General features: G+C 38.2%; 1 protein-coding gene across 3 annotated transcripts; it reads left to right on the top strand.

Annotated features, from left to right (window-relative positions):
- The first annotated feature begins 82 nt into the window (after positions 1-82).
- LOC121299173 lies at positions 83-25,542 on the top strand. 3 transcript variants are annotated; one of them, XM_041226773.1, is made up of 3 exons: positions 83-326; positions 7,550-10,972; positions 22,390-25,542. In XM_041226773.1, the coding sequence occupies exons 2-3, from the start codon at positions 7,594-7,596 to the stop codon at positions 23,457-23,459; spliced, it is 4,449 nt and encodes a 1,482-aa protein (XP_041082707.1). In that variant the 5' UTR covers positions 83-326; positions 7,550-7,593; the 3' UTR covers positions 23,460-25,542. The 3 variants fall into 3 exon arrangements, with proteins under 3 accessions (XP_041082707.1, XP_041082706.1, XP_041082705.1); XM_041226772.1 differs by lacking the exon at positions 83-326 and adding an exon at positions 1,215-1,337; XM_041226771.1 differs by lacking the exon at positions 83-326 and adding an exon at positions 1,215-1,353.
- Positions 25,543-26,776: the final 1,234 nt, after the last annotated feature.

Here is a 26,776-nt window from a genome sequence, read left to right as displayed (position 1 = left end):
TTTTTTTTTTTTTCTTTACTTGGCTGATTCTAATTGGTTGCTTTGATTCCAAAGTATCATGAGACTTCACTCAGTCCCGGCAAAACACTTGCTAGCTCGCACACACTGAACAGACACGTTACAGGCAAGCAGTTTCATATCTGCAAAGGGACAACAGTGCTGTGGATGTGTAATTAATAACAGTTTGTGGACACCAATCCCTGATATTATTCATCCGTTTCATTAATATATCCTGATATTAACCTCTAAAGATGTGTTTTATGGATACAAGAAGACGCAGGTGTTTGGGTAAAACTAGTGATCATCCTATTCGTAGCAATACAAAGGTACGGTCTTTTCTTACAGTTGTAGTGTTCGATTTGAAATTGCGTAAATGCTGTAAAATGTTTAGTTTTGATGTCATTAAACCGGCAGTCGAGTAGAACATCTTGCAGCGTAGTTATCCGGTTGCACTTATAGTTTAAGGTTTCGTTTTAAACTTTGTTAATGCTTAATTTGGGTACGCCCAGAATATGTTTCATATATATATATATATATATATATATATATATATATATATATATATATATATATATATATATATATATATATGAATGAAATGCGTTACCGCGGTCTGATAGCTGACGTGACCGTGAATCCTGTTTTTAGTGTTTGCACTATGCTCTAACTATCATAGGCTGCTTTTGTAATTTGGCACTGTACAAATACGGTAAGTAGCTAACATTTGAACGTGTTTAACAGCACAGAGCTGAAGAATTCAGTTAAGTGGGTAATGATTTATGTTAACCTAGCCGTAAACCCTATATAAACAGGACATTGTTTCAATAGTGGAAGGGAGCTTAGCTGAAGAAAAAAGAAGCGTGGTAATGCATAGTCTCTAGCATTTTGTAATTGGTAACCGGAGTAAGACTTGAGATAACAGTACCTGTAATAACTATCTAGCCAAAATGATGCACGTGCATTGCGCTAAATTTACATTATTCGCTTAAGTGTGGAGAATTCATTGCGCTTTGGCTAGTGTGTGGTCTTTTATACATTTCTTCTTGGTAAACGTGCATTGGCCTCGCGTATTTTTGGCTAATAATTGATTGTATGTGAGCGGGGTGAACGACATGTCTCAACCTCGATCTGGCTACGAAGAACGGTGTTTTTTTACTCACGTCAATGGTTATGTTTACAACGAAAAATAGGAAGCACGCTGTGTTCCTGAACATAATTTAATCTGACCCTGTCTTGGTTTAAAAAAACAAACAAACAGAAAAAAGCGCTTTGGGATTACAGCAAACTTTAAAGTGCAGTGCAAACGGGTGGGTGTCGGTCTTGTATGGAGAGCTATGGTAATTATTTTCGAAGGTCAGGCATCGTTACTAACGTAAAACGTGTGTTGTTTTGAAAGTGTTGTTTAACAACGTTGTAAAAGTTTAGAATGGTATTAAAAAAACGTTTTTGGATTATTTAAGAAGTTTTGTGTGTGTATGTGAAATGCCTAAGTAAATTAGTTTGACAGCTGTGGCCAGAGACTGATGCTCTTCTGTTTATGGCTGGGATTTATTTTGATTTTTTTATCGAAGTGTCATTTCATTGTGCGTTGTTTGGTTTGAGTCATAAGCGTTTCTTAAACGAGAGCTGCAGTGCAGTAACAGAAGCCAGGATTTGTATTATTTTGTGTAAGTGACATGTTTAATCGAGTCAAAATTGAACTGGCCTACCCCTGCAGACATAATGCACTCAAAACAACACCCGTCTGTACACTTCACGATACAGTAAATTACGTAGGGAAAGTGGCGCAATTATTGCTCAATTTGATAGTGGAAGTGTTCGTAGTAAAACATGGTTTGATTTGTGGTGTGATTTAATATTAAATAAATAAATAAAATAAGTTCTCTCCAGTAAATTGAGATTCGTTTTAAACCAAGTGCTTTAGTGCCGCCCTCTCGTTTTACATACCGGTATAGTTCAAGAATTGATTCAGTAATATATCAATTCAAGGACTGGTAAGCAGTATCTTCCTTGGTTCTAAAGTATGAATACATTAGTTTTCCACAATACTGTAGGGACACAAATGAAATGCACTAGGGAGTGGTCGTGTTTTTAGCGCACACAGATGCTTAAGATAGTTTTGAATGATGCAATGTTTTCACTGTAGGTTATAAATACGGAGTAGTTGACGTTACCACACCTGCATTGGCTCTGACGTTCCGTCGTAAGATGCAAAGTATCCTAAACTATTGTCCTGTCGGTCTGATGAGGTTTCTTGTATTCCCTGAGTACTACTGTCAAACAGAGTCACACAATGGTAACAGTGAAGTGATAATGTGCAATATATTGTGTAACTATTGATTTGGTCATTGTTTTACGTTCTTTGTTTTTGAAGAGAACATTGCACTGATTAGTGCATTTTCTACTGTAGCGGAGCAGAATACTGTGCCCGTTTAACATAAAATCATGTGCTGAGAATGCAAACTAAGTTCTTACTGACACTTCAAAATGGTGTATTAAAATAGATTTTATGTTATATAATGTAGTTCTATGTTATATCCTTAATTGTTGTAAGAACCTGTTCATAAATATATATATATATATATATATATATATATATATATATATATATATATATATATATATATATATAGATATATATAGATATATATATATATAGATAGATAGATATATATATATATATATATATATATATATATATATATATATATATATATATATATATATATTAATTAAATGAACAGGTTCTTACAACAATTAAGGATGCACTGAATACGTTTGGAGCAAAACCATTGAAACACATTTTCAGACAAGATTCCAAGATGGCGGAAAAAAATTTGACTACAAATGCAACACACTATTTGGCATAACAATGTACTTGATTCGTGCTTCACAGTTTAGACTTAGCAACATGACTCTTAGCAAGAATGAGTAAAATATGTAAATCCATTAAGGCCAAACTGTTGATGCTGACTTTCTCCCCCATGAGAATTAGCCTAAAATAAAATTCACAAGGTTGAGCATTAGGCTGTGACACCGGCATACATATCCAATTTCGCTGTGTTGCTTTCCATCGTTAAATTAACTGTGATGGTCAACAATAATGCGCCTCCACTTAGCTCTCCGATTCATGTCCAGCAGGCTTGACAAACATCCTCTACACACTGTGATTGAAACATTGGGGTGAAGCTGCTAAATTACTTAGTAATAAATTCAGTGCAGACACTCAATCTATGGATGAACATTATTGTTTGCAAGCAACTGCATTTTTTTGGCATGCAGTCTCACATTAAACTTTAAATAAAATAAGGAAAATATGCTTCATCATGTCATACCATAAAATATAATATGGTATTGTTTTCATACATTTATTTTATAAACATATAAGTGCAAAAAAAAAAAAAAGCTTGCCATTCTAGTTTAAAGGAATCTCTTAAACTTGCTAGTCCTTTATAGAAGTGTCACATTCAGAAACTCCTTTGTACCCACAGTCAAGATGGTTGAGGCTGCTTCCCTGAGAGGTAGTGCACACTTTACATGCCACTCCAGCCACCTCGCATTGTTCTGTCTTGGTTCAAGGGGGTCGATTCCACATTTGTATTTATGTAAAATCTTCATTTAAATTTTGGTCCCATACGCAGGGTGCATGCAAACCCACAATCGGGTGACGTCTGGGTATAACATTATTTATGAGACCTATTTGACTTTGGCATTTGCTCACCCAGAAAACCAGCCATGTATATAGAAAGTGAAATACTCATTGTCATTGTGTTTAGCTTTAAAATGGGTGACCTAAAATGCTAACTGGAAGTTTAAGGTCCACTGTAGTTTAATCTGAGAGCATTAATTTATAGCATAAAGTACATTGATATATATATATATATATATATATATATATATATATATATATATATATATATATATATATATATATATATATATAAAATAACACACACAAAAACATTAATTTAAAAGAAAAAAAAAAAGTCATACCACCCATAACTCAGCTGCGTCCAGGTTAGGTTTGTAGTATAGGTACTGAGATGTGGCAGGCAAGGCAGCATTAAATGTAAAGGGGAGCAGTGAAGGAAATTGGTTTTAAAACTTCAGTAACAACACCTTTTTAAGAAAGAAAAGTTCTGCTAAACAATGATTAGGGGAGCAGTGGAAATCTTTTTGAAACAGTTAGCAGCACAGTAAAAAGTTAAGGTAAGCAATATGAGCAGGTATCCATGTCAAAAATGTAAATAACACATCACAGGTATGGGTATAATGAACAAGTAGGTCCCCATGATGCACATCCTCAGCACTGGGAGCCTGCTGGCCAAAATGAGTTCCAGGAAATTGCCCTCAGAGAGCTATTCCCCTGCTAATTGGGAATGGTTCCAACATTAGCAGTGCAGAGAGCCAAACGTTCGTATGGGATAACCGTGTCGACTCAATCTGAAGACTCTGAAGTCGGCAATATAGAAATTAAAATGTACTTGAAAGGCACTGAGTGAATGGCTGAGTTGCAACTAAAAGCATACTGCTAATATTCTTTTCCGGTTCCATTTAGTACTTGGTTAGATACTATTATATACCCATATCCTTCTCGATTTAAATTATTACTTTTAGTGCATATTAAAGCTAAACGGCAGTTAAGTTCATGTGTATTCACAGCAGCTCCACATACCTGTTTTTGATCCCCAAATTGAATGCATGCAAGCAGTTTTGTAAAGAGGGCAGAAGTTAATGAGCTTTGATCTCATACACAGGGAAAACCATGGAAATTTTCGCATTAAGAAACTGCTTTGAGGCACACAAGTATGGTGTCTTTACTGGAGGGAAAATGTGCTTGACTGTTGTCAAAGGTCATCTCTCGCTTTCTACAATTTACTCATCACATACAAATGAGTCATTTGTTTTCTTTTTAAAGTTCCATAGATAATATGATGTGCTGATTAGATTTTGCAGAGAAGACCAGATCAAAATATTTAAATAACATCTTGCAATTTTGAATTGTTGAGGATTCATTCAGCAAATAGAGGTTTCTAGTGCAGGGTTTTCAAAATGAGCTGGTGAATGGCACAATCTACTGCTGATATACAAATCTTGCAAGTGCAGAGGGGTGCTGTGTTAACACAGAATGGGAACCCCAGTTTGTGATGGTGACCAAACGTGTGTGAGTACTGCTATTTAAAAATGTAGCTTAAAATGAACATTTGCACTGGAAGACATTTAGAACAAGAAGAGCGAAAAATAAAAGTACACTTAAGGTTTGTGTGTTAACAAATGCTGTGAAAATAAATAATTATTTGAGTGAAGGGCTGTAATGCAGCAAAAAGCTAAACAAACAAAAAAAGGAAGGTTACCATGTCAAGCTGTTTTTTTTTTTTTTTTTTTTTTGCGAACTCCTATAAACCAACATTGCCTTTCGCCTGTCAAGACCATGAATTCTGTTTTCTGACAACTAAGAAATTGGCTCAAAACTATTTTTGTAGCTATACAATCCTTAAAGGAAATTGATCATTGTACTGTGTAAAGGATGTATAGTCACTACGCTACACGCAGTTTGTTTCATAAAAGACATTCTGTCTGGTGATACTCCTCTCTTTAATTCTTGCAAATAACACTACAGAATTAGAAACGAAACAATTGAGAGGATTAATTATGTGTTTACATTAAAAGGAGCACTATTTAAATTATAATCGAGTAAAACGTAGAAGTAAACCTGTTTTGGAGCAGTGAGTCGGTCAACGTGCTTTAACAATGTTTTATATTTTCTCCTGGTTATTACTATAATGCCAGTAAAACGCTAAACTTAATTTGTGGAGTACTGTACATAAGATTACTCACATGACATTGCTGGACTGTTACTGAACTGTTTCATATTCTTTATTGTTATTGTAAATGTCAGCAATAAGTCTTTTCAAAATACCTTTTTTTGTATACTGAACTACTGTGTTAGTAGAAGACTGTAAAAATGATTCTCACAACTGTACTAGACATTTGGTTTTCTGAACTGTTGTAATTAAATTCTTAGGTTTTCCTGCTTATTTTAATGCCAGCAATGAGCCAAGTGATGTTTATAAACATTATGAGAGGTTTGAAGTGTCTTCAGGTGCTTTACTTACTATTACAGCAACAAAAGTGATTGAAAATAATATTTGTGGTAATATTTATTAGATGTACTTATTTTAACTAGCAACATTATATTTATGTTCAAATGCCATATTTAATTATTAATATGTTGATAAAAAGTGGGAACAAATGGAATTGGCCATTTTTGTAAAACAGAATTTGGTATTCCCAAGAATGGAGCAGTTAGTAGCCCTAAAGATGGTTACAGTTGAAGGCTGTGCAGATGCCAGTGTTTTATGCAGTAGTATAAAGCCATTTGATGCAGGCCACCAGTTAAGCATGCATTCTATATCTATCATAACAACTGACAGGGCTGCATAGGATCAGAGGATGATTCAAAATTGAGGCAGAGCCACAATAAATGTCTTGTTTAAATTTAAAGTAAATTATAAAAATGTTGAGATACTTGTGTTGGAATGTTGTTTGAAATTGTATAATGCAACAAAAATATATTAAAAGGGTTAATGTGTGGCCATGTGTGGTTTGTCGCTGATAATTGACCCTTTTCAGTCAAAACAGCAAGTTTCTCAGTATCTTAAAAGCTTAGAGGGAATGCTGGTACTGAAATAAAACTCCTTCGTTGAACTAATGGATTACTTTGTCAGACACTACAAGCAGATCACTACTAGTCTAGCACATGCTTAAACTTAAATTAAAATTGCACCAGTTTCCCACTGGGAACCTCACAATCCTTTTTTTTTTTTTTTTTTAATCTTCTTTTAGAGAAAAGATGTCATTTTACCAGTGTAAAAGTTTCTATGCTTCAGGCTTAAAGCCAGTACTGCACCTTGAGAATGAAAAAAAGTATTTAAAATATTGTGTTAAAAAAAGTACCTTTCTGACCTGGATTTCAACTTCAGGCTGTATTCGAACTGCAAGGCTAATGCCTAAGGGAAATATTTTAGTATTGCTAAACCAGCCCCAAAAGGTCCTGGAGTGGCTCACCTGGTTAAAGCATAGCCATGTGGCGTGTAGGACAGGTCTGACAGTCAGTGGCGTACAGGTTAGTATCCTGGCTGTGCAAAATTGATGGTCTTCCAGAGGGTGGATCACATTGACTCTGGCGGTCCAGCATGTTAGGTAGGCAAAACCATCAGGGACTGTTTCTCCTCATCACACAAGTGGACACCATTAGCCTGGGGTCTGGTGAGTTCAAGTGGACACTCCCAGGGCTGGCTTAGTTGTTGGAATCGGAGGATGCCCACTGACCGCCTTTTCTCCTGAGCTGTTGGGAATTTCTGTGGTGAAGGAATGTAATTGGACATTCTTTAAAATAAATAAATAAATAAATAAATAGTATGCACAACAGTCTTCTGTTGCTGGGTTCCTTTATTTTCAATAGTTTCCACTAGATAATTTTAGTTCCATTTCTCATATGCTTCTGGTTAGCATGATATTTATTTTATGTGTTTCTCTTTCTCTGCAGTCCCCCTTCCTTCTGCCAAGAAATCCTCAAAGAATAAACAAACTATGATGGCCAGCAAGCGAACTCTAGGCTATGTGGACCCTCTGGTCCTCAGCAAGGTCCCCCGTCTGGAGACAAGAGCTGACCATGGGATAGCTGCCGGCTTGTGCAATCCTGGAACTTTGCGTGGTTACCCTCCTGAATACGGTGGGACCTACTTCACCTACTGCCTAAAAGGCCAAGATGGAGCTGACCTTCCTTTGCAATGGAGTCCTCCAGGGGCTTACCTGCAGAATGGAAGGAACTCCATTGTTCACCCCTTGGCTGCTGAGAGGCCTCTTACCAACGGACTAGTATTCAGGTCAGAGCCGGAGATTGTTGGCCAGGCATTCCATATTGAGAAGAGTTCACCTGTTTTGGTTCAAGACCGAATTGCAAATGAGAAATGGGCAGATTTTGTTGGAAGGCACGAGAACCTTACACACAGTCCCAATGCCCCTGGACTCCATGCTCCAATGGCTGTAAGGAAATTGGCCACTGGGACCCCACAATCTGAGCATTCTGCAGTTCTAGCTGTCCCAAAGCCTGTCTACAGCAGCAGGGTTTGCTGCACAGACCCTGGGTGCAAATCCAGAATGTGCTTCAACATAGATTCTGGGGCTGACCGGGTTCCCGGGAGACCTTACGAGGGCGAATGGAGATCGGGGTCGGGTCTCTGCTTTGCACGTCTGTCGCCCATGGAAAAGAGGAATGGCTTGTTTGAACCAGGGGTTCTCCAGCTGGAGCAGAGCAGTGGCAGCAGACCACATCCCAAGGATGTTGGTCATGGAGGTTACCCAAGTTCTAGGCAGCCAGGGGCAATGAAGCTGCCCACTTTTGCAGAGCGAGACTATAACAGCCTGCCATATGATGGCCCCTCGCGACCTTTGCCCATTCCCCCCACCAAGAGTTATAGCAGCATACAGCCTGATTCCAAAGTCTGTCATGACATGTCACTGTCGCCTCCAAAGAACTACCATGAAATGCAGAGGGTGACAGTCTCTCACTCACACATGCCTCCCCCAGTCTGCCAACCGAGATCTCTTGTTTCCAAGTACCCCCAGCTGCATCAGAGGCAACTGTATCTCTTTCCGCAGGGAGGTCTGGACATTGAGAAAGCTGCAAGCTACAAAGATTTGGGACTGCAGCTTATGGGGGATGCTCCTCCCAACCAGCCCAGTGTAAGAAACGCCTATCCTGCAGCCTCAGAGCAATATCATTTTCACACACCCCCACCTCCATATAGCGCAGTTTCAATGCCCTATTCAGTGGTTTCAGCAGGTGTTCGGAGTGCACCATCACAAAGGGACTATGAACTTCCTTATTCAGGATACAAAGTGCCGCTAAGCCCAGGGCATAAGGGGAGTCTTTCTGAACGATGTGGCACACACATTCAAATGGATTTAGCTGATCTTACTGTGGATTGCACTTCCCAAAATCTCCAGGTAATGCCACCACACAATGATCTTGTCAGGTACCGGCCAGCAACCAGTGCATTCCAACCTTTTCGTACATCTTACAGGCTTGAAAATCCAGCGCATATTGTCCTGAAGGATGCTTCTGTAGCACGGTCGTCCTTGCAAGAAAAAACATCAAATAATCTCCTGGAAGATCCATCTTCCTGCCGAATTGGCTTTCACAAGGAAAAGAGTATTGCTGCAGTGGGGAAATATAGAGGGGTCGTAGCAGAGCATGGAGGCCAGAAGACTAATAATAATAATAATAATAACAATAATAATAACAATAATTCTAATAGTAATAATAATCATAACAAACATAATTACAAACTAAGTTGTAAAGGGGGTGCAGGCAGTCCAATTTTAATTGACTCGCCCCCCAGAAGGGAACAAGATAACAGCAGTGACCTCTATGAAGTCACAGTCTCCAACATGAGAAACGAAGAAAAAAGGTCTGGGAAGGAAGACCAGAAAGCACAAGATAGTGACAATACAGATATATCTCACTCTCCCTCCTCCCCCCTCATGCCTGTTATCAATAACGTATTTAGCTTGGCTCCATACAAGGACTACCTGGAAGCATCAGGAATATTGCCTTTTCCAGATGGTGAAAAAGAGGAATCCTCTCCATGTTCAAGGCAAAAAACCGAAAGGCAAGCAAGTGAAAGTTACTCAAAACAGGAAACTGAGAGGCCTGCTTTTAGGTCGTCCCCAATAACTGGTAGTGAAGACTCATGCAAAAGAGAGACAGAGGCCAAAAATGAGGCTGCCGAGTGGAGAAAGAGAGAGAGCAAACAAACAGTCTGTGATACCAGGCAGCCAGCAGCCCACTTTGATTTAAAGGCTGACAAAAGCAACTTAATGCAGCTAAACCTGGATGGCCATGTGGTGGAGGGAGAAATGGTTGGTGGTGTCAGGATGAATAGTCAGGATACTGTGCTGGATCTCAGTGTCAAAAAACCTGGCAGCCAGAGCAAACCTTTAGCAGACAACATTAGTGACTACAAAACCGTGGATAGAGCAATCGTCCATGAGAAGAGGGAGACACTATTTAACTTGGAACGAATTGAAAAGAGAGATTTCCAAACTTTAGTTTCGACTTGCACATCTGAGAGCCCAGTGAGCAGCAGTACAGCCACTTTCATGCACAAAAAATTCCAAGTCCTTAAACCAGCCCCCACAAAGGTGGTTGTGACTCCACCTCCGGTGCAGAATACGAACAATAAACTGTCACCAACTGTCGAAAAACACCTTTCTGTCCAGTCCCTTAAGCTGCCCACTTTCAAGCTCATCCTACCAGATATTATAAAAACGGTTTCCCCTCGTGCACCGGAGGTGTCCCCTTCCTTGAGTGAGACCGACAGCAGTGTAAAGACAAACAAGCATTCTCACCGATATTTTATGGAACTCCACCAGTCCCTCAACAGATTGATTGCCAACTCCATATCCCACACTCCTGAGGAAGAACTGAAAGACCTACTGGCCAAAATGGAGGAGGACCATGAATCAAAATCCTTACCATCCAAGACGAAGAACATCTCCCGTATTCTGGAGGTCCTCAAAGCCCCCCGGGGTAAGGAAGTGTGGTTAAAGTCTGGGGAGATCGCATCAGCCCTCAGCTGCATCTTGTCCCAACTGGAGATCTACCTTTACACAAAGAACTGCCCCTTCCCCCATGTGATTCGGGCAGGGACGATTTTCATCCCCATGGTGGTGGTGAAGGAGACGCTGTTCCCACAGCTCCAGGGCTGCTCCATCGACCAGGTCCTGCAGGAGCACCGTGTGGAGCTTCGGCCCACCACCCTCTCCGAGGAAAGGCTGCTTACTCAGCTGCAGCAGCGATGCTGCTCCTCCAAACTGAGGAGGCTACTCTCCCTCAAGCAGCTTCCCACCATCTACCCTGACTTGCTCAGCCTGTACTACCACGACTGTCTCCACAAACACTTAGGTAAGGGAAAGTCATGATAATATATACTACCACCTGGTTTCCCATCTTAACTATCTCATAGAATTTTCTTATGATATATAATGTGTCAAGTCTGGGATGCTACTGTTCTAGAATACTTATTACAGTGTGCAATCCCCTCAACGCCAATTTGAGTACAAACCTGCAACTGTTTTTCTAAAAAGTTAAGCCTTCACTGCTATAAATCATTGTCTGCTTTAATTTACCTCTTAATGCCTACTGCAGTTTTAATTAAAAATCAAACAAACAAAAAAAAAAAAATACAAGCTTAGTCAGCGGTATCATTTTAAACCAGGCGTGTCAAACTAAATTTTACCAAGGGCCAGATCTTAATTTAACATTTGATTTGCGGGCCACAAAATGCACACCTTTCACATGTACACATGCGTTTTAATAGGGGATATAGAAAATGCATGTTTATATTCACAGTTTTTAATACATACACATGTATTTTATATATGACTTGTTAATGTAAAACACATGTTATTTATCTTACCTAGTTGCTGCCCTGTGCGTTCTCATTTACTGAAGAAATCTGACAATGTAGGAATTCATGTTTTATGCTGAAACGATCTTTAGCAAGGTGGTGTAGATGCTTGTCATTCAGGTGAGATCTTTGAGCGGATTTATTTATCTTCACCAGTGGAAGTAGCTGTTCACAGAAGTACGTACTGCCAAACACTGACATGATGCGTGCAGCCTGAACATCGGATCTGTGGGAATGTGGCTGGAAGGAATGAGTAAAACTGCTCAGCCGAGACAGAATCAAATTTTGCCTTCACACATGGGAGGCACTCCGTCAGTTGTTGTCAATCCAACTAATTTATCCCACTGTAATTTTTGTTGTGCGCACACTTCTCAAGCTGTTGAAATATATTGTTTGCTGTAGTAGTAGTAGTGAGGTGCATAGCTGCAACATCCAAAAGCTCTTTGATAATAGTGAAGTCTGCATCAACACCCTGGATAAAAATAGATAATGCAGTGGTACCTCAGTAATATCTGTGCTCTCGCCAACAGCAAGAGAAAAGGCTATAAAATCGCTTGCTTTTTCAGTGAGCTCTCTTGAAGATTGGTAGCCAGGTCATCCACTTTTTCAGCCATGGTATTTCTTGAAAGACTGACATTGGAAAACACACGCTTTTTGTCTCAGGAGACTTTGTGACTTTAAGCATGCAGGCTTTTACAAAAGCACCCTCAAAAAAGTGATTTGACAACTTTGCGATTAGCTCTGACACAAGGTAACTTGCCTTTACTGCTGCATCACATTCACTTTTTGCCTTTTTAAACGTTCTGCTGTAAATCAAGGGTTCTTTAATTCGGCCAGCTTTTCTTGCCTTTGCTTTCCTTCAAACCATATTTTTCTTTGTTTCGGTTCATAGTGGCGCTTTAAGTTGAAATATTTCATCACTGCAGTACTTCTCTTACATACCAAGCACATAGGGTTTTCTTGCTGCTTTACAAATAAATATTCAAACTCCCACCTTTCCTGAAACAATCTGTCTTCCTTATCGAGCTTTCTTTTCTTGGACATTTTGGGAGTTATATTATCGTTTTTGACAGCCAGTAGGTTACATTGTCTAACGGAAAACATGCCTTAAGCACCAAGCACGAGATATGATTGGCTGTCTCTCTCTGTCTTCTGTTTCTTTAGCTCTGAGCTTCCCGCTACTTTTCTGACGGCTGATGGGATTTGGAGTTCTTGCGTGTAATAACCCAATCGACTCAAATTACACTGAAATGAATGAACTTTGCGGGGGGGCTAGATAAAGTACCTCCAAGGGCCGTATTAAGCCTGAGGGCCTTGAGTTTGACACCCCTGTTTTAAGTGTTATGTTGCTACACGCTATTTGATATACAGTAAAGGCCGCGATACAGCAGATGCGATGCGACCAGTGAAAATGTGCAGCAATGCAAGAAAATGAATAGAACCTCAGGCTTCTCCCCAGGCATTTTCAGCATGTCTTGCAGGTGCTACTGTGCCTTTTAACAATACGGATTGATTGCGCTTCTAGCAGAATAGATCACTTGCGCTTTGCTGGGTGAAAATAAAAATCTTGGAACCACATGACTGTTGTGTTATGACTTGACACAACATTTAACCAATCAGAGGGTTGAAGGGGCGGGTTTTCTGTGTTAAGCACTTCGAGAGGCTAAAATGTTAAAATGACTGCTAAAAAATAACCGATTATTTTCAAAGCAGAAGTAGTGACAATGAATGCAGGGTTTTCAAAATAAGCTGTCGATCTGCGCAATCCACCGCCTAATGCTATATTTGCGCCGGCTATTTTATTAAAATTAAGATTATTTTCTTTCAGTCCATTTTTTGTTGTATTATTGTACTGTGTGGTGATAGTACATACTAGCTGTACATATGCACCAAAACAAAGCATATTCCTTTTTTTGTGACATCTTAAAAAATATGTACCAAGGTGCTTGTGAGATATTGTGGGTTCATGTATAGACGCTGTATGCTTTTAAGAAAGGTGTGATAGGATGCCAGCTGAACATTTGTCAGCTGATACACAAATGTAGTGCTGTTGTGTTTTTTTTTAAAAAAAAAAAGTTAAAATAAACAGTTATATTCATAAAATGTAGAACACGGGAAAAAGTAAAGTAGACGTGCATTAGCAAAATGCCCTGAAAACAAAGAAAACAATTTAAATGAAGCAATACGCTCAATAGTTAAGCTAAAAAGGAAGTGAAAAGGTTACCAATTTTTTGTGTGAACTCCAATAAATCTACATTCTCTTTCCCTAACCAAATTGTAATGCCTAAATAAGCACGGTAATTTACCATAATAAAAAATAGTAATGAAAATGTAGAACTTAAAAAAGAGCAACCAGATACAGCCAACAAAAGACAACACATTATTCAAATTCTTTGTAGTATTATATATTTAAGGTAAGGCAAGTTTTGTTTTTCCATTAAGTGCTCCTGGCTATAATGTTCAGAATTCCTGGGGAGAACCCCAAACCTATAGTTATGAGAAGTATCTTTCCCACCATAGATGACATGACCAACGAAATAAACAGGATTTAATCCTATTTTCTGCAGTTTGTTGTGAGGAATTGACTAGGAATTGACCAATCAGTGGACATCTTCAATGCACGTGATTGAGCAGGGTGACACAGTATCCAAAATGATGGAAAAAATAATACTTGCTGTGGAAAAATAAGATCATCGCAATTACAAAAGTACAGATTTGAAACCGTAATATGTGGAAGTCCATTTCAAAGGAACTAGTAAGCCTGGTGTGTGTGATTTATTGCCATATGTGTTGAAATAACTTCAAAGAAGACACTCATAATTTCCAAATCATGGCAAATGTGTATATATGTCTTGATCATAGTTTTGGCAACAGCAAGGTGGCCCTTCAGGTGTGTGTGGCCATGTCACTGCGAAAGTATCTTGTTGCATCTGGTGTGTAGTGGCCTTAAGAGGGCATCTTTAGCACCTTGAATTCTTCAGGATAACAGATAAGTCCAGATTCAAGACTGGAGTGTAAGCTGATCCACATTTTATATCGTTCCAACCCTTTCAATTAGAATAGGAACGTACATTGTGTATTCCTCATGGTTCTGTACAAAGTCAGACCTGGCCAGAATGTTTGGCCCTGCATATTTGGGCCTGGCTGATGAATCTACTAAGCTTTCTGTTGGTTTCTGGTTATTAGTCCAGTGATGATTTGGGATAACAGGTTCAAGGTGGGCCTGAACGGTTGCTTATTGTAGCACTTTGAAGGGATTTTTAAAATCCATCAGCCTGAGATTGTGAAGTAGGTGGGCTCAGTTGTGGCATAGGTCCTTCTCTATTGTGGGTTTAGTTTACAACTTATTGCTAGTAACTGGTCAGTAAGAATTTTGTATTGTTTTCCTGCAACACAACGCTGCTAGTAGACTCTTGAACACCGTGTAATCAAATGTTTATTTGTCAGTCACTTTTACAAGAAGCTAACATTAATATATTGGACTTTGAGGTGGATGAATCAGTTTTAAGGTACTGTATGTATTTCAATAATTCTTTAACAAACAAAGTCCTGCACTGGGAAAAGACTCAGATGAGCAGCACTGCAGACGATGTGTATTCTGGGTTATGCTACTTATTCCAGTGCCTTGATTTTTTTCTTTATGGTAGTTTTGTCAATGGTGAAAATGTAAAAGGCAAGTAAGATGGATTGGTGGAAACAGGGAAGCATTACATTATAGAAGGCTCATGATTTTCCATTCTTGGGAATGACAAATTCCTTTTTTCAAAATGAGCAATTCAGTTTTTTACCATTTTATTAAGAATTAACAATGTAATTAACAAATACATTTTTACATTAAAAAGCTATTAATTTTTTTTTTTTTTTTAAGTCCCTGACATACTGTATTTTTCAGGAAAAACATTTCTTAAAGCAGTCCACTAGTAGCAATGTACTGTAGGTCAGTCAACAAATAAAGGTGTTTTGAAAAAAAACTGCTTATTGCTGGCATTATAATATATAGACTCTTTGAAAAACGAGGGGCATTATAACAAAAATATGCAATTTTCATAAATTGTAAATTAAATGCAATGTTCAAGACACTTCTCTCCCATCTGTAGTTTCATCTGCAACAATGCAGACTGGTTTATGCTGTGCTTGCTGTAAAACTGCATGCATGTGTTTCTCTTATACACTGGGCAGGTAGAGCTGCCTTAGTTAGAGCAGGACTCTTCAACTAGTTTTTTTGTTTTTGTTTTATTATTTAAGGGGGCCAGACTGGAAAAAAGTTAGGAGTAGGCAGGCCAGAGTATTTTCCTCTGCACATATTACATAACTTATTATTCATGTACTGAACAAGACATTTTACCATATAAATAGTTCTTTAATAATAGAACAGTGGTAGAATTTAATGGAGTACCATTACAAACATTTTAAAATGTATGTGACATATCAATAGTATAATTGTTAAGAAGAGATCAGCGCTTCTACTTTTGCGCTTCTAACTACTGTGCTCTCTGGATACATATTTCCAAAAGCTCCTTGTTTGGTTTCAAAATGCCTTTTCATATTGCATTCCTTAACCACTGACACACATTCATTGCACAATAAACACACTGGCTTTGCGTTCGGTACAGTTGGTAAAGTAAATAAGTATTTATTGGTCCACTCGTTGTTGAATCTACAATTTTCATCATTTTCTGTTCTTACTACAGCAGGAGCCATGTTATAGCACAAGTAAAAAAAACTAAAAATCACTGAGTATGTGGCAGCTTTTCCTCTAAGGCTAAATGTGTGCATTTTTCGCTATAACTGGCATCAACCAGTTTACTAACTTTCGCAAGTTATCATAAATATCAAGACTCCAGCGAGACTCCAGCCTCTCTATGGTAAACCTATTATTTTGAGACCATTCTTACAAGTATTAACATAAGCCTATTTGTGTCTGTCTTGCAGCTGATTCTCTGATTTCCCTCTGTGAAAATACACGTCACATTAGTGCAGACCTTGCCCGGGCACCAGCGAATCTACTGGTACAGGGTGGGTGAAGCAGGCATCTGATTGATTCTGCCTCTATAGAGAGTGCTGCTCGGTGCTGCTCATGAACTGCACAGTTTTTAACTGTGAATAATTGAATACTAAAATCAGTGAAGCACTATCTTCCTGCATTATTTTGAAGTATAAATACTCAAGTAAACATAAATAAAAATAGCAATACTCACACTTTGACGCTTTTCTTTAATTTCCCTTTTAAAAATGACCATGCCATAACTCATTTCAAGTGTTTTGAAACTGGTAAAAATGTAGTCAACACATTAGTCGAAAATACATTAAGTGTATAGTAATTGAAGAAGACATACCATGTCCCCTTTTTTTTTTTGCGAGTTTATTCATCATATGACTTCACTCCACGTCTCTGCTGAAACTCAACATGGTGGCTGCGCCAATGAAGAAAAAAAGCAATGTTTCAGTAAGACAGAGCTAAAAGAAATCTGATTATCTATATGAGGATGGTGCGATAGTATTCTTAGTTTTGCTATAATTTGCATTCATGTACAAGTAAGTACCATTAAATATAATAATGCCAGTCCCGTAAACACGTAGAGATTAAGAAAGCAAATAAGAAGGCAACAATGGCAAAGCAATGCTAAAAGCGGAGCTTTCCCGAAGTAAACTATATTAATTGCGTATTTCATTATTCTTTAGTTTCTTTCCACGCTAACTGCTTTTAATGAAACTATAATTAGCAATTTAAACCATGTCTGTTTCTTAATTCAATTATATTTTCTGACGACTAAGAAAAACTATTTTTCTAGCTATACAATCCTTAAAGGAAATTGATCACTGTACTGTGTAAAGGATGTAGTCACTACACTTCAACGTTGGTTTCATAAAAAGACATTCTGTCTGGAGACATGCCTCTTTAAATCTTGCAAATAACACTGCAGAATTAGGAACTAGGCAACTGAGAGGATTAATTTTGTGTTTACATTAAAAGGGGCGCTATTTAAATTACAATCGGGTAATACATAGCAGTAAATCAGTTTTATAGCAACGAGTCAGTCAACACCCCATTATCAGTGTGTCATATTTTATCCTGGTTATTACTATAATGCCAGTAAAACGCTAAATTTAATTTGTGGAGTACTGTACATAGGATTACTCTCACATGACATTGCTGGACTGTTACTAAACTATTTCATTTTCTTTATTGTTATTGTAAATATCAGCAATAAGTTTCTTCAAAACACCTTTATTTGTAGACTGAACTAATGTGTCAGTGGAAGACTGTAAAAATGAATCTCACAACTGTGCTAGACATTTGATTCTAAAAACTGTTGTAATTAAATTATTAGGTTTTCTTGCTTATTTTAATGCCAGCAATGAGCCAAGTGATGTCTATAAACATTATGAGAGGTTTGAAGTGTCTTCAGGTGCTTTACTTACTATTACAGCAACAAGATTCTGATTTGAAAGTAATAATACTTGTGGTAATATTTATTAAATGTACTTATTTTAACTAGCAACATTATATTTATGTTCAAATGCCATATTTAATTATTAATACGTTGATAAAAAGTGGGAACAAATGGAATTGGCCATTTTTGTATAACAGAATTTGGTATTCCCAAGAATGGAACAGTTAGTAGCCCTAAAGATGGTTACAGTTGAAGGCTGTGCAGACGCCAGTGTTTTATGCAGTAGTATAAAGCCATTTTAGTTAAGCATGCTTTCTATCTCTATGATAGCAACTGACAGGGCTGCATAGGATCAGAGGATGATTCAAAATCAGAGGCAGAACCACAATAAATGTCTTGTTTAAATATAAAGTAAATTGTAAAAATGTTGAGATACTTGTGTTGGAATATTGTTTCGAAATTGTATAATGCAACAATATATTAAAAGGGTTAACGAGTGGCCGAAAGTTTCTCGCTGATAATTGACCATTTCTCAGTCAAAACGGCAAATTTTTCAGTATCAAAGAAGCTTAGAGGGAATGCTGGTACGTAGTGTTAAGGAGTTAATGATAAATTATTTTGTTGACGATAGTTTTTTTTCAGGCACCTTTCTGTATATACAACTCCAAAATTATTTCACAGAATAGAACTCTCACAAAACAGTAGTTGCTTTTTTAAACAACTCGACTCGCACAGCTCACAGGCATCGCCGCAGCGGAGACAGACAGTCCATCAGCGTAATGCCCACAAAACCATCTGTTTTCTCGTTATCCAATGATCCAAATAAACATACAAAAACGTTTTATGTCGGTGTCACCTCTGGGCTTCTGGGTAGTGTAGTTTTCAAAGCAATCCATTATTTTTTATAGGAGAATAACAGTGGTAAAAACTGTTTGCGCAGTTTATTATTATTTTTTTTTAAAAGGTTTAGTTGAAAAAGCAGAATTCCGTTCCCAATGCGTGATTCCGTCCTTCATCTTGGAAAATCAGTAGCCCCAAGTATACATTGTAATGCAAATCTGATGTACGTTTTGACATTCTACATTAAACTAACTGTCTTATCATAGTGTACATATATTAGTGTACTATAAAAAAAATAAATTTAATTCATTATAAATCCCATTTATTTCTTGCAGGTTCGAGTTCACCTGCTGGCCTTCAAAACTCAGCTCAGGTATCTCCTATTTTCACCAACTGACTCAGGGCGGGATACATCCAGTCATAGTTGTGGGTGACACTGGACAAGTTGAGGTAATTGAAAGCACAAGTTGACTTATGGCTTCAATCATTATCAAGATTTAGTGGTCCAGCACAGGATCAGAAAACCTACTCCGTTAAAGCTGGAATCTGTACGCTGTGTGCTTTTGTATGTACACTTTTAGCAGTGCTAGTTTACGAGGGGAGGGGAGGCGAAGCTTGATGTTGTGATGTTAATCACCAGCACTGGAACTCCTGAGCATGGAATGCGTTTCTTGTCATTTCTTGTGCTAGGTGTGTTGTTCCTCAACAGGGTTTGTTTTCATGGTGCTGATCTGCTGCCCTCTGAAGTTTGAACTGTTCTGTACCTACAGTATGCTCAGTTTTCTTCTTCCCTCCCCTGCAGTCCATAAAGACAGTCATCCTAACCCTTATGACTGGAATTATTTTCAACCCCATATTTTTCGTTAACTCAAAAGACCACACAAGTAACTTTTGTGGACGGCCACGAGACAGAGTCTTTTGTTGCCAGTGTGTTGCCTTGTAAATACCGTGGTCACAAGAGAGACAAGCCTGCTGTCAACAAGGTGCCAACATTCTGGCAACAAAATAACGTAAACCAATCATCATTCGTTTTATATGTGTCCTGAATTAAACTAACCATGTCAAAGGGAAGAAAGGTAGCTGCCACTGATGTAATAATGGAAATTTTAGACAGAAAGGAGGAAATGAGAATAAAGTCATAGTTCTATAATCATACCTGGATTATGAGATGCGATTTATATTTACTATATTCGCATATACAGGTATTAATAATAAAGAATACATTTGTACAGCATTAAACATAAATGTATTATAAACTTAAGGGGGGGGGGGGGGGGGGGGGGGGGGGGGGGGGGGGGGGGAAACACAAGTCTTCCTCGTCCGCGTTGACAAAAGTTGCTCCTTGACCAGGCGTTGAGGGAGGGAGTGGGGGATGACACAACACCCTAGGGTGCAATGATATGATGTCAGAATAACATAATGCACCCACTGACCGGACTGAAAGGGGTCGATAGGAATGGAAGCTGGGTTTCCGGTGGTTACGTCTCCGTTGCTGCACTGCAGTGTTTTCTTTTTTAGAAACATCCATTCATTCCATTGAATGTATTTTCTCCACCTGGCTGAAGACTTGACTGAAGAGTGATGTTTATTAGAGATAACGTAGGAACTGCAGGCGGATCATAGAAGGAAGTGGGGGACAGTAGATCAGTCTTGCTGTTGAGTGTAGAGGTAAATGGCTGACAGACTTCTGATACTGAACAGAGACCAACAGCTCTCCTTGTCATCCACAGATTCGACTTCCAAATATTGACCTTTCTCCATATAAAACATTTCATACCTTGAGCCAAAACAAACCGTAAAATGTTGTCCCATCAATTGCAACCAGCATTATTTGCTCTAGTCCAGCTTAATGTTTAACATGACATTTTTCAGTTTACTTTTTTTCAAAAGTCCAACACCACATTTAGCTTGACTTGTGGTTATTATGCTCTTAAAAGATTGTTGCTTATGGAATGAAAGACTGAAGCGCTATCTGTTTATTACAACCCTGAGAAGCATGCTATTTATTATTGTTTCTAATATAAACCAACCCCAGGAGTTTGTCGGTGCCAGTGCTCCAGATAAGGTTTTGGGTCATTGAGTAATTCTCCAGTTAAGACACTGAATAAAGTGCAGAATTACCTTGAAGTCGTGAGTATGTTAAATACATACTGTACTTTTAATGCTAACTGGGGTAACTACAGCCTTGCATTTAATCTTTAACTGTAATGTTACTTTGAACCACTGTACAAAAATGCCCCTTTTCCTTATTTTTCACCAGAAAGAAAAATCTAACTAGCTTTCACAGCCATGTAATTCTGCTTTAATAATGTCATAGTCCGGGAAGCTGTTACTCTTGCTGCAGTTATTGACTGTGTTCTTTGTCTCCTCCCACTAGTAATAGGCTGTTGGTAGCTTTCTGCAAATCCTCCTTTCTTAGTCTCTGTCCCTTTGCTGTCCTTTTTAAACTGTACCTATACTGCACTAATACAAATAAAGAAATGATAATATTGTATTCCTTATTGATCACCTTGCTATAGCAATATAAAGAATCCAGACTCTCTCCAAACACAGAATTTATATTTATTATATAGATTTACCTTACAAAAATTCAGTTGACAGATAGGTAAATTGGTAGGCTGAGGGGGATAAAGACTGCAAGAAAGAATGCATTCACTTGTTCATCATTCACAAACATGCATTACAAGGAAGTGGATTCAAACACGCTTTGTTTAAGTTATTGAAAACCCAGACTTACTGGTCGGTCACATGTTTCTGGCAGTTCCCAGACAGGCTACAATTAGCTGCCGACCGTATCTATGATCCGTTCTCTAGCTACCGCATGCAGTATGTTCACAATTGACCATTGATACTCTGGGAACAAATGAAGTACAAGAAGCTGATAACATGTGAACTCCAGCTGTGAAATTGCTATGTGTATTCTTTACACATTCAATTTAAATATCATATGTAATTCATATTTTATCAACATCCAGTACGCAGCTTATCTTGAGCTCTGGTTGATGCTTGTCTGTTCTATGTAAGCACAGTTCTGAACTGAGTGCAGTCATATTTAATGATTTTTACCTTGGTAGGCTGCAGAATTTAGAAGAGCGAGTAAAGGAGGGTCAATTTAAAAGGACATTCCTGTAACTTCCATTTGCAGTTATATATACAAAATATACTAGACCACCTCTTGGTAATTTTTATAGTGCTTTCAAAGTTTTCAGCCCAGTGTGATTCAATACTACTTAATTTGATATTCAACGGCCCACCCCACTTTCCAAAACTTCTTAAACTCCTCACTGATTAATAACAATCTTGCTTTCCATCTTCAAATGAACAGTATAATGAAGCTGGCAGTAATCATTGTGTTGTCTAATTGAGCTGGGATATAGCTGAATATAATTCATATGATTTGTTTGTTTGCTCAGTGAAGAATATGTTTAACCCACAATATTTGCTAGTTCTGGGGAATCATGGCTACCCACTATCCGCTTATGTCTCTTGTGATTATTTGGAAAGGGTTTACTTTTGAAAAACGTTCTCTGATGGGTCTTTCAGTTATCAGAACTTGTCCAGATTGCTTTCTTGGTTGTGTCCTTGAAAAGATTTCTTCAGCAGAGTTGCATGGACTTTATTTTGTGTGAGTGCAATTGGATGTCTTGTACTGACAGGGTGGTTCTACTATCTTTCAGGTGCAGAATTCCACAGTGGATTGAAGGAAGAGTGGGGAAAACCTCCAGCAGAAAACACGTTTGACCAAACAATGAAGAGAGAGCATTCACAAACTGTGCATCAACTGCCTAACAAGATAACCCCAAGGGGATTAAAGAGCAGAGAGAGAGGAAATATTCACTTCAAAAGGAAAAAGGGCAGAAGAAAAAATGGCTTAAACAGAACTTTTGTGGGGCAGGGAAATGGGCTTGATTTGAATAAGGAGGTGAAGAGTGATCCTGAAAACTCGACCAATGCAGAAGAGTCTTGTCACAAGTGGGACAAGTCAGAAATGTTAGAGGTCAAATTTGAGGAGGTGGAGATGCAGGAGGGCAAAACAGGAATATCTTCCTGTATGGAGCCAGAGGTGCCTGATGTTAAACCACCAAGAACAGATCAGGAGGTCAAGAAATCCCCAATGAGAGTACAGAAGAGCTGCAGTAGCCTGGTGCTAAAGTTGAAACGGGTACTATTTAAAAGCAAACCTGGGAAGAGAGGCCAAAAGAATTGCCCAGAGCCAGACTCTGGAGTAAAGGGGCAGCTTAGTTCAAGAGGAAAGGTGCAAGAACACCAGGATCCTCCCAACCCAGAGGAACCTCGGGGGAAAGTCCAGCCTGACGTCCCCCAGCAGAAGAAACGAGCAGCTGGTGCCTCAGAAACTCTGCGGCCCACACGCAGCACCTCCAAGGTATTGCGCCTTCGCAGCTCTGTGGTGCAAATCAAATTCCACCGTCTCTTGACAGTGCACCGTAACTCGCTACACCACAGTGCCCGCCGGAGGAGAGGAGTGCTGCGACCGGCGGTCCAGAGGGTCAGGCCAGCCACGGAAATGAACTACCCTGCCCTGGTGGGCAAGCGGATCCGACACCTCTATGAAGAGAAAGACAAGTCTGAGGTTTGGTACCATGGGGTAGTGGTGCGAGTGCACGAGGAGCACAGCAACCCCTTAAAGACAGTCTATGAGGTGCAATATGACAGTGAGCCAGAGTGGCAGTACTATTTGGAGCTCCTTCAGGATTATAAGAAGGGGTGGCTGAAAGTGGAGGACTAAAGGATTATTTGTGTGTATTTTGTATGTGTGTGTGTGTGTGTGAGTGAGTTAAGAGTTGGGACCCAACTTACCATATATGTTGCAAAGTTCAGTTTAGGTTTTTTTTTTTTTTTTTTTATCTGCATGCTGTGTTTGCAAAGATGCTTATAGTGCTGTGATTGCTTTGCTCTTGTGCAGCAGTGGAGGACCCAGGGGGTAGTAAAGACGGACAGAACTGAAGCAGTGGGAACTTAAGGCTCACACTGCTACACCAGCAAACCCACTGCACAAAAGCAAAGCAATTCTGACACTCTAAGAATTAATTGTAGGGTATTGGAAACAACTAATGTGGGTTTGTGCATTGGGATACAGTCTTGTTTTTAAATGTTTGCCTGTAGTGTACAGTAGGGGTGAATCTAGTAAAGGAGATGCTAAAAATGTCAACTGGAGAAGTTCCCCATAATGGCCTTTTTTGCCCTTGAAACACCATTACAAGATTTCTTCAGATTGGGTGTGTTGTAATGTACAAATCCGTTTCTATGGGTCTAAAAAAAAAAAAAAAAATCCTTTGAATTGATGGCTATCACTGTCATGGTTTTAAATGCTTATAAAGAGTATGCAGGGTGTAGTACTGAAGAAAGAAATGTCACTGTGACCTGAAAGTTTTGAAAAATCATTCCTCCACCATGGAGGCAAAACAGAGCTTGGTGATCCTTTCCCTTCTGATCAGCGCCGATAACAACTAGCAGTTTGGCTTGCAGTTGCTCTGGTTTTAACGGTGAGGCGCTGAAGAGCAGCTTTTCTGTTCTTTTTAGCATAAGTTTAAAAAAAAAAAAAAAAAAAAAAAAACTTTAATCCACCTGTTTATAGTTATTCAATGTGTGTGTAGTTTTTTTATTATTATTTTTTTTATCATTTATTATTATTTGTTTATTTAGCAGACGTCTTTATCCAAGGCGCATTACAGAGGTTAGGGTGTATGAGCTATGCATCAGCTGCAGAGTCACTTGCGATGACATCTCATCTGAAAGGGGACCTCCTGGTTACAAGCACTTTCCTTTAACCACCAGACCCCGCAGTCTTGTGAAGAAAGAAGCTTCTGCAGATGTTTCTCCAATCCTGACATTAAAGATTATTGTTGTGCTGCTGTTTGCTAGACTGAAATGTTGGTTTATGATTGACGACTGGTTTCACAGACTCCGATAAGCATTAGGGAAGGGCACGTGTACTTATTTATTCGAAGAATTGATTAGAAAATTGTTAATTGTTTAGAAAATTACTGATTGTATAATCTGTCTTGTATTGCAACAAATATGTGTTCTGAACAAACCCATGATCTATGCTAAGCCTGTCGCTGCACCACAAGTTAATGTAAATGCATATTACATAAATTATCATTTCTGTAAATTCTCTAAATTTATCAACGTCCTGATAGATAAAGGCATTCTTAGAATTGCAGGGTGATACCAATACTGTAGCTAATTAATACAAGGGACTACAAAACAGGTGTTTTGTAATGTATTATTGCAAGGCTCGAAGTTAGTGTATTTGGTAACATTTTGCTACCCAAAACTCTTAATTTGCTACTATTGTTTTTTATTTATTTATTTTTTTAAATGCAGTAGCATTTTTCTGATATCTTACGCTGCAGTTTATATGACGACCCTTGGTGAACATAATTATCTGTATTAGTTTTATTACTATCTTGCTCAATGTAGATACATGCAAGGCCCACAATGCAAATCATATTGTACAGTGGAGTACCAGAGCAACGTGTTTAGAATTTCAAGGTATGAAGTTTATTTTATAGACCAAGAGTACAATTAAATAACTGTTAAAAACATTACGATTTTATAGATAACGGACAGTGTGCATAAAATGCTAATTTAATCTGTCATGGTGCCTCTGGTTTTGTTAGAATGTTAACCCTGGCTTCACCCACGCTAAAAATGAACACATAATAGGTAGATAATTTATTACTTTATCAAAATTCTGACTACAAATTAAAAACTAAACAAGCATAATTAGCAAGCTATACCGTTACCAAGATCCAAGCAATGGCTTCCTTGTTTTATCAGTACAAAGTAGACGAAATACAATCTTGGTGATTTACGAAATACAATCTTGGTGCATTAATTTATGTTTTTTTTTTCATTTTATAGTAGATTATCACTACCTTGCTTCTCCTGTTTAACTAGTGAAACGTGTGCTTTAACAAATGAGAGAGAGGGAGAGAGATTGCACTGTAAAACTATTACTTACACCTAGCTAACTAACGTCACCGTTTAATAAAACAAACCCAGCATGTGTTTTTTTTTTTTTTTTAAATCTTGGTTGATATCCCTTATTCTGTTGTTACTACAGTACTTGGTTAATTTCTTCAAAATTGTACAGCATTTAAAATGCAGTTAGAAGGCAGGGTGTGAGCATACATATTTATGAACATACCAGTGGTACTGTACAGGAATTAACTTTCATTTTCAGAACAGCCCAGTTGTACATGTAACCTTATCATTTATAAGGTCATACAGAAAGGCAGGATTCAACGATAATGTGGCACACATTACTTTTTTTTTTTTTTTAATCGCTCCTTATAAGTGTGTATGATTTATTAGTTGCCGAAATCTCAGTCAACAGCTGAAGGCAGCTAAGAGGATCATTTCGTACCACTTAATTTGCACTGATGAAACATAACCTGGTAAACAGTACTGATGGCAAATCAAATGCTTAGATGCAAATGTGGTTGCATTTTTGTAAAACTTCAGGATAAAGCAAAATGCATTTAAACAAGGAATTGCATTAGTTTTATTACTTCGTTGAGCACAAGGTGGTTTCCGTAAATACTTTCTGATTTAAATATAGGTCTACTGCTATGCGATAGTTTGAGATATTCAGTATTTAAAACAGTAGACAGGTAATTATTTTTTATTTTTATTTATATATATATATATAATATATATATATATATATATATATATAATATAAACAAATAAACCACTCCAGATGAGACTATTTCACTACCTGCTTCCCAGACAGGTAGCAAATCCTCACTACTGCCTTAAAAAGTTAACTTTTAGCCCTGGGTATTGTTGCCAGTCATGGTATAGTTATTTATACTTTAAACTACTGTGGTTAATATCTATAAGCAAGTCGATACCAAACAGACAATGAACGAGATTGCAGCCAGTAACTTCAGAAATTCCAGTCTAATGTTGAAAAAATTCACACTTTGCAAAAAAAGACTGATTCACATGAACAGCATTGGGACACTTGGTATATGACATTCAATGATTTAGCACTGACTCTACAACATTCATGTAGCAAAACGTAGACTGGGA

Source organism: Polyodon spathula, chromosome 24 (genome assembly GCF_017654505.1).
Source record: "Polyodon spathula isolate WHYD16114869_AA chromosome 24, ASM1765450v1, whole genome shotgun sequence".
In the NCBI taxonomy this organism is placed as follows: domain Eukaryota; kingdom Metazoa; phylum Chordata; class Actinopteri; order Acipenseriformes; family Polyodontidae; genus Polyodon; species Polyodon spathula.
Note: the sequence above shows the minus strand (reverse complement) of the source record. Positions and strands in the feature narration are given on the sequence as shown.

Bases quoted from the DNA above. Each gene is read 5' to 3' on its own strand.
- LOC121299173 (XM_041226771.1), top strand. The intron at 10,973-22,389 runs GTAAGGGAAAGT...ACTATCTTTCAG, and splicing joins CTGTCTCCACAAACACTTAG to GTGCAGAATTCCACAGTGGA.